The 8,635-nt window shown below is 40.8% G+C and overlaps 1 protein-coding gene across 1 annotated transcript; it reads right to left on the bottom strand.

Annotated features, from left to right (window-relative positions):
- Window positions 1-335: 335 nt before the first annotated feature.
- LOC128382148 (GTPase IMAP family member 4) lies at window positions 336-8,011 on the bottom strand. Its single transcript, XM_053342142.1, has 3 exons — window positions 7,901-8,011; window positions 5,359-6,162; window positions 336-612 (listed from the first exon to the last, which is right to left on the bottom strand). The coding sequence occupies exons 1-3, from the start codon at window positions 7,929-7,931 to the stop codon at window positions 608-610; spliced, it is 840 nt and encodes a 279-aa protein (XP_053198117.1). The 5' UTR covers window positions 7,932-8,011; the 3' UTR covers window positions 336-607.
- Window positions 8,012-8,635: the final 624 nt, after the last annotated feature.

An 8,635-nucleotide genomic window follows, 5' to 3' on the forward strand; every position in this document is an offset into this window, starting at 1 on the left:
GGAGGGAGAAAGGAAGGAAGGAAGGAAGGAAGTGAGGAAAGAAGTATGGAAGGAGGAGGGAGCAAAGAAAGAGGGAAGGAAGGAAGGAAGGAACAGTCAAAAGAGACGGGGTCAATTTGACCCGGGAGGACAACAGGAAGGTTAAAGGCGAAATTCTTTTAATTAAAAAAAAAAAAAAAATGCCCGTCCCCTCCCTCCCTTTTTTAAAACAGGATTATAAAAAACCGTAACACTCAATCTTCCCCCCCAAAAAAAACCTCCACAAAAAAAGCTGCAGTTCATCACATTGTCACATGTTCACAAACAGAAACAGAAACAGAAACGGGGGGGGGGGGTGGGGGGGGTATAAATCTTTGGACAGCGTGAAGAAATAAAAGAAAAGAAAAAAAGGCCCCTCGTGTCGTCGTAGCGACTGAAAACACACAGAAACATTTAATAAAATAAATAAAACGAATCACACTTATTTGTCCGTTCTGTAACATCTCAGTTAATTACCCTCTTCTCTTCTTCTCTTCTTCTTCTTCTTCTTCTTCTGCTTTTTGTCATTAAAGCAGCTTCTCCATCAGCACAGTGACGCTCCGACAGTCAAACAGCCACGAAAGTCTCGTTAATCTGGAATAAAAAATGCATTAATAAATAATAAATAAGATGAGCAATTCAAAAATATATATATATTTTTTTTACCAAAAGTAAGACTGAATGCTCCTGAAAATATCAAATGGTGTAACCACAAAAGAATGATAAATATTATATATTTGATCCACCTAGAAAAAGAAAGAAACAAGGAAAGAAAGGGAACGAAAGAGAGAGAGAAAGAGAGAAAAGAGGAGAGAAAGAGAGAAAGAGAGAAAGAGAGAAAAGAGGAGAGAAAGGAGGATAGAGAGGAAGAAAGAGAGAAAGGAGAGAAAGAAAGAGAGAGAAAGGAGAGAAAGAGAGAGAAAGGAGGAGAGAAAGAAAGAAAGAGAGAAAGGAGGAGAGAAAGAAAGAGAGAAAGGAGGAAAGAAAGAAAGAGAAAGGAGGAGAGAAAGAAAGAAAGAAAGAGAGAAAGAGAGAAAGGAGGAGAGAGAGAACGGAGGAGAGAGAGAGAGAACGGAGGAGAGAGAGAGAGAACGGAGGAGAGAGAGAGAGAGAACGGAGGAGAGAGAGAGAGAGAACAGAGGAGAGAGAGAGAGAGAGAACAGAGGAGAGAGAGAGAGAGAGAACAGAGGAGAGAGAGAGAGAGAGAACAGAGGAGAGAGAGAGAGAGAGAACAGAGGAGAGAGAGAGAGAGAGAACAGAGGAGAGAGAGAGAGAGAGAACAGAGGAGAGAGAGAGAGAGAGAACAGAGGAGAGAGAGAGAGAGAGAACAGAGGAGAGAGAGAGAGAGAGAACAGAGGAGAGAGAGAGAGAGAGAACAGAGGAGAGAGAGAGAGAGAGAGAACGGAGGAGAGAGAGAGAGAGAGAGAACGGAGGAGAGAGAGAGAGAGAGAACGGAGGAGAGAGAGAGAGAGAGAGAACGGAGGAGAGAGAGAGAGAGAGAACGGAGGAGAGAGAGAGAGAGAGAACGGAGGAGAGAGAGAGAGAGAGAACGGAGGAGAGAGAGAGAGAGAGAACGGAGGAGAGAGAGAAAGGAGGAGAGGAAGAGAGAGAGAAAGGAGGAGAGGAAGAGAGAGAGAAAGGAGGAAGAGAGAGAAAGGAGGAGAGGAAGAGAGAGAGAAAGGAGGAGAGGAAGAGAGAGAGAGAGAGAGAGAGAGAGAAGAGAGAGAGAGAGAGAGAGAGAGAAAGGAGGAGAGAAAGAGAGAAAGGAGGAGAGAAAGAGAGAGAGAGAGAACAGAGGAGAGAGAGAGAGAACAGAGAGAGAGAGAGAGAACAGAGGAGAGAGAGAGAGAACAGAAAAGAGAGAGAGAGAGAGAACAGAGGAGAGAGAGAGAGAGAGAACAGAGGAGAGAGAGAGAGAGAGAGAGAACAGAGGAGAGAGAGAGAGAGAGAGAGAACAGAGGAGAGAGAGAGAGAGAGAGAGAACAGAGGAGAGAGAGAGAGAGAGAGAGAGAACAGAGGAGAGAGAGAGAGAGAGAGAGAGAGAGAACAGAGGAGAGAGAGAGAGAGAGAGAGAGAGAACAGAGGAGAGAGAGAGAGAGAGAGAGAGAGAGAGAGAGAGAGAGAAAGAGAAAGGAAGAGAGAGAAAGAGAGAGAGAAAGGAGGAGAGAAAGAGAGAGAGAGAGGAAGAGAGAAAGGAGGAAGGAGAGAAGGGGGAAAGGAAGGAGAGAAGGAAAGGAAGGAGGAAAGAAACAGAAACAAGAACAAGAAGAAGTAGGAGGACATTTTAACCCTTTAAATTTAAATTAAACTACACGGACACATAAACAAACAGCCTGTTACTGGGTCTTGATAACATGAAGGAAACATTCAACTATTTCTTCACTTCCTGAATGTGACTCATTTTTCTGTTGAAACAGTGAAGCAGGAAACCCAGCGAGGGAGAGATCAGAGGCCTGTACTACCAAGCTGGATTAACATACCCAGGATATCTCTCCGTTACCTGGGTTGACATTCGATAAACGGTACTACCAAGCTGGATTAACCCTTTATTGGGCAAATAATTATATTTGGTAATTTCTGTAAATATCCCAAAATATCCTTCCTTCCTTCTTTCCTTCCTTCCGTCCTTCCTCCATGCCTTCTTTCTTCCCTTCCTCTTTTCCTTTCTCCCTCCCTCGTTCCTTATTTCCTCCGTCCATCCTTCCTTCCATCTGTCCTTCCTCCCTCCCTCCTTCTCTCCTCCCTTCCTTCTTTCCTTCCTCCGTCCTTCCTTCCTTCCTTCCTTCCTTCCTTTCCTTACTTCCATCTGTTTTTCCTCCCTCCCTCCTTCTCTCCTCCCTTCCTTCTTTCCTTCCTCCATCCCCCTTTCTTCTTCCTTCCTTCATTCCTTCCTCCATCCCCCTTTCTTCTTCCTTCCTTCATTCCTTCTTTCTTCCCTTCCTCCCTCCCTCCTTCTCTCTTTCTTTCACGCCCCCTACCTTCCTTCCTTCCTTCTTTCCTCCGTCCTTCCTTCCTTTCATTCCTCCCTCTTTCCTTCCATCCTTCCTTCCTTCCTCCCTTCCTTTCAATGAGTGTCCTATAAAGGGTTAACATACCCAGGATATCTCTCCGTTACCTGGGTTGACTTACACAGACATTCACAATCTAGGATAAGCGGTACTACGAAGCTGGTTATCAACTCGGTAATTGAACCCAGGGTTTTCCAATCTGGATCTCTGCGCGCTCACATAAAGGGGAGGAGTCTGCAGCGTCTGACCAATCACAAACATGGACAAACCCTCCAACCCTTTACCATGGAGGAGCAGACAATTATTCTTCATAAATATAAAGAATTCAATCACATCATCCAGGCCAAAAGCAACTCTGTTGATGCAGCAAAAGCCAGGAAGGAATGCTGGCAGGAAATTGCCGACTCTGTTAATGTGTAAATTCACGAGATCATACAATATTAACCCTTTATTGGGCAAATAATTATATTTGGTAACTTCTGTAAATATCCCAAAATATCCTTCCTTCCTTCTTTCTTCCCTTCCTCTTTTCCTTTCTCCCTCCCTCATTCCTTGTTTCCTCCATCCTTCCTTCCTTCCTTTCTTCCTTTCTTCCTTCCATCCGTCCTTCCTCCTTCTCTCCTCCCTTCCTTCTTTCCTTCCTCCGTCCGTCCTTCCTTCCTTCCATCTGTTCTTCCTCCCTCCCTCCCTCCTTCTCTCCTCCCTCCCTCCCTTCCTTCCTTCCTTCCATCTGTTCTTCCTCCCTCCCTCCTTCTCTCCTCCCTTCCTTCTTTCCTTCCTCCATCCCCCTTTCTTCTTCCTTCCTTCTTTCTTCCCTTCCTCCCTCCCTTCCTTCCTTCCTTCCTTTCAATGAGTGTCCTATAAAGGGTTAATTTATCAGACAATATAAACGGACAGCACTCTGATCACACAATGTCACTTTATTACGGCACAGACGTTTGGGGCAGAGCGCTTCCTCAGTGCCCTTCCTTTCATAAGAGACATTAAGTTAGTTTAATATTCAACATTCAAAATACAAACCTATTATGCGCTTCAACCATTTGAGTGAATGATGTCAAACCAACTGTATAACATACAGAATAATATCCCCCACGTGCCTCAAGGATTATTTTTTAAATATATATTTTGGTCAATTAAAAAATTGCATCGATCACTAAAAACTCTTTCTCTCCTAAGCGCTCCTCTCGCGATCCGCGCACCAATGTTGACAGGATCTTTTAAGAATGGGCAGGTCATTTTCTAAGAGAACTGATTGGTCAGGAGGTGGTGCTTTTATACTCGTTGATCTCTTATCCAGAACATAACCTGCTCCGGAGCAGGTTAGCCGTTCAGCATAAGTTACCATGGTGATTTACCCCGGTAAGAAGTGAACCAGCTTCGTAGTACGGAAAACCCAGAGTTAACCCTGAAGTTACCTCGATAAGAGAAAATCCAGCTTCGTAGTACAGGCCTCTGATGTCCAGGAAGGTTAAGAAACTTCCTCCTTTAATGATCACATGTGGTTTAATGTTTATAGTAAGGTTCATATCTTATTTACACACAATACAGTTAAAGAAGCTCATGTTAAATTCACTCCTAAATACTATTTTACAGCAGGCAGAGTGAAGAGATTAAGCACTTTTTTGGGAGGCAATCATTTTATAACTTCACAAAATTAAAGCAAGACTCTGAAATCCAATTCAACTCTATAACAAGTCAGATATAATATAGATTAAAAGTACTTATTATAAGTTTATAAGCTCTTCTTCTTCAAAAAGTATTTAGTTGACTGCTCCAACTTTTTATTTATTTATTTATTTATTTGATTAAATATCTTATTTTTCACCCTCAGGAAGTCGTCATTGGATAACAGGAAACGGATACACGATGATTTATCTTGTCTTTGGACTTAATTTAGGTTTATTGTATATAATTGAAGAGCTGTGTGTGTGTGTGTGTGTGTGTGTGTGTGTGTGTGTGTGTGTGTGTGTGTGTGTGTGTGTGTGTGTGTGTTTGTAAGGAATGAGGAAATGTGTGGACTGCTTGTTTTTAAAAAGTTAAAAACCAGAAATTCAGTTTTTTAGGGCGCGGTTCTTTTTTTTGTGTCCTGTGTCGTAAAGTATGAGGAAATGTGTGGATTACAAACTAATATAATAAAAAGAAAAAACTAAAAAACAGAGTCTCAGTAACTTCCTGTTTTTGTGAGCGTCAAAATAAAAGCATCACTGTGTGTTTATAAGGAATGAGTAAATGCGTGGATTACAAACTAATATAATAAAAAGAAAAAACTAAAAAACAGAATCTCACTAACTTCCTGTTTTGTTGTGAGTGTCAAAATAAAAGCATGACTCACTGGAAAGCGACTCCACCTCCATGGCTTTGGACAGATTCAGCCCCGAGTTCTGTTTGGGTCTCGCTCCGAGCTCTCTCCCCTCTCTGGCTGGATTCTGATTCTCATCCAGCGGCTTCCTCTCCTCTTCCTTCTTCTCTTCCTCTTTCTTCTCTTCCACTTCCTCCGGGTTATAAATCCCTCCTTCCTCCGCCACCATCTTCTCCACCTTCTCCAGTAAGCGTCCTACCTGCGGATGCTCCCCGAATATGCAGTTATTGATGACGAAGTACCTCCTCTTGCACTTCTCCAGCACCCACTTCAGATCCTTCCCCTCTCGGCGGATGTACCTCTCGATGGAAATGTTCCTCAGCACCTCCGCCCACGTGAACACCACGATCGTATGCCTCCACACCCGCTCCCCGAACAGGCTCACGTGCTCCTCGATGCGGGCTCGGTCCACCTCGGTGAACATGCCGACGGGGATGACGAGGAGGAAGGCGTGCGGACCCGGAGGACACAGCGAGGCTCCTCTGACCAGCTCCTGCTTGTAGGACGGAGGCGTGTCTTGGGTGGAGAACCAACCGGGGGTATCGACCACCGTCACCTGCCGCTCCAGCACCTCCGTCTGACGTTTAACGCAGAACTCGGCGGCTCGCTCAAGGCGGAACTCCTCCCGGCCGATGATGGTGTTTCCTGTCAGGCTCTTTCCGGGCCAACGCCAGCCGAGGACAACCAGGCGGATCTCTGGGAGGCGGTTGGCGAGCTTGGCGGCGGCGGCTGCTGCGGCTTTTTTGGCTTCCTCGTCGGCCGCGGTGGAGTCTCCAGCTGTGGAGGGAAAGGTAAGAGATGAAGGGTCAGGAAAGAGTTTATATATCACTTTATTACTGCAATGTACAGTTTGGTCTATTTAATGTCAGGAAATAAAGATAAATGCTCTTCATAACTTCCAGGTTGAGCATTGGTAGTTAACTTCCTGTTTACAAGCATTTCAAATTAAAAGAGAGTTTATATATCACTTTATTACTGCAATGAGCAATTAATTTACTGTGATGTTTGGTCTATTTAATGTCAGAAAATAAAGATAAATGCTCTTTGTAACTTCCAGGTTGAGCATTTGTAGTTAACTTCCTGTTTACAAGCATTTCAAATTAAAGAAGCTCTTTTCAAATTTACTCCTAAAAACTATTTAACAGCAGGGAGAGTGGAGAAATTTAACACTTTTTTTGGGGGAAATCAATTTATAACTTTAGAAGATTAAAGCAAGGCAAGACATTCAGTGTTGTAATATATTTTAAAAAGAGTTAATACAACATTTTATTACAGCAACTAACAATTAATTTAATTATATGTTGAATTATCTTCTAAATAGAGCTGCAACTAATTAGTTTTTTGTGTATAAAATAGTGAAACATGTCACTCTATCACTGCTTCCCACAAGCAAAGCAAAGATGACATCTTTTAAATGTCTTATTTTATCTTGACTAACATCTTGTAACCAAAGCATATTTAATTTAATGTCATAAGAGACCAAAGAAACCAAGAAGTTAAAGTAGTTCCTCTTTTAATAATAATATGTGGTTTAGTATTTGTAATGTTGTTAACCAGCAATAAAATTAAAGATGTTGAATTCACTGTAATGAGACACTAAAGAAACCAGGAAGTATTCACATTTAAGAAACTGAAACCAAAGAAAAATCAGATATTTCTTCTTAAAAAAGCATTTAATGATTCATTTAGTAGTTTTTAATGAGTCCAGCTCTACTTTAACACCCCCAACCATCCTAAACCCCCAAAATATACATTACTCTACTGCAGAAAACCAGCAAATATCCACATTTTACAAACTGAAACCATTTAACTTTAAACCTTCATTTTTGCTTTTAAAGAAATATTTAAAAATAGAAGCAATTATTTCATCTTTACACCAATTTAAGTGTTAACTTTACACCTCTAAGACAAAAAATGGTGAATTTATAGTACATATTTGGCTTTTTTATTATGTGTTATACATTTGAAAGTGAATTAAAGTTATATAAAGATGATTTTTAATATTCCTATCCTGTATATACACTTATTTACCTATTTATTTATCAGTTTTGGGCAGAATATAAACTTTAATGTAGTAAATTAGTAAGTTATACACAGTTATACTCATGTAACTTATTAGAAAACCATTTATTTAATATAGCTTATAATACATGTGAATATAGAAAGTGAATTAAAGTTATATACAGATGTAAAAAGATGAATAAACACTTCTTTTTTACTTATTTATCAGTTTTTGGGCAGCATATCAACTTGTTATACTAATTTAACTTATTGTAAAATCATTTAATTCCTATAGCTTATAATGCATGTGAATAAAGTAGTAATAAGCAGTTAATAACAGTGTAATGAACCTATAAAGACAGGTGTAATGTTTCTATTTCTGCAGCTACGTGTGAAACGTGTTTAATTAGCCTGCAGCGCGCTAACTTATTTATGCGCCTAAAATGAGCCATAAATGTTTAAAAACTCAGAGTTAAACTTCCGTATTAAGAAGAGAAAGAAGCCTGAGACTCACCTTCAGTGTGTGCGGGTCTGTTCGTGTCCATACTGCGTGTTTTAATGGGTTAAATGACGGGTTTTTAAACTTATTCACGTCTTTATTTGACTTTGGGCGGCTAGCTCTTCCTCCTTTACCAGCTGACGGAGACGTGACGTATTTCCGGCCCACGTCTTCCAAAATAAGACGACCAAGAAAATGGAACGTTACAAACAAATATACGCGTGTCAAAATAAAAGTTTAGAATCTGACGTCATGGAAAGCTGTGTCTAATGTCTAACCAGCTGTCAAATATAACATGATAACACACATAAAACAGGGTTGTTAAGGTCGCTATGGAAACGTAATAGGTTACAGATTACTAGTTGCTCTATTTAAAATGTAATAAGTAATGTAACTATTTCAATTACTTCATCAAAGTAATGTAACTTATTACATTTGATGGATTTTCTAATTTCTAACCAATGTTTTCAGCTGTTAGGGTAAATGTTCCCTCCATCTGTCCTTCCTTCCTTCTTACCTTCTTTCCTCCTTCCTATTTTCCTTCCGTGTGTCTTTCCTTCCTTCCTTCCTCACTTCCTTCTTTCCTTCCATTCTTCCTTCTTTCTTTCTTTCCTTTCTTCCTTCCTTCCTTACCTCCTATTTTCCTTCCTTCCTAAGATCTAAGCCCAGACGTGTTGTTATGGATACTGACATGATTTATAAGGGAGATCATTTCTTATAAAGCAACATTTATCTCTCATTGTAAAATGT

This window comes from Scomber japonicus, chromosome 21, assembly GCF_027409825.1.
Source record: "Scomber japonicus isolate fScoJap1 chromosome 21, fScoJap1.pri, whole genome shotgun sequence".
Classification (NCBI taxonomy): domain Eukaryota; kingdom Metazoa; phylum Chordata; class Actinopteri; order Scombriformes; family Scombridae; genus Scomber; species Scomber japonicus.

Bases quoted from the DNA above. Each gene is read 5' to 3' on its own strand.
- LOC128382148 (XM_053342142.1), bottom strand. From the start codon at position 7,931: ATGGACACGAACAGACCCGCACACACTGAAG. The intron at 6,163-7,900 runs GTGAGTCTCAGG...TTCCCTCCACAG, and splicing joins CAGACCCGCACACACTGAAG to CTGGAGACTCCACCGCGGCC.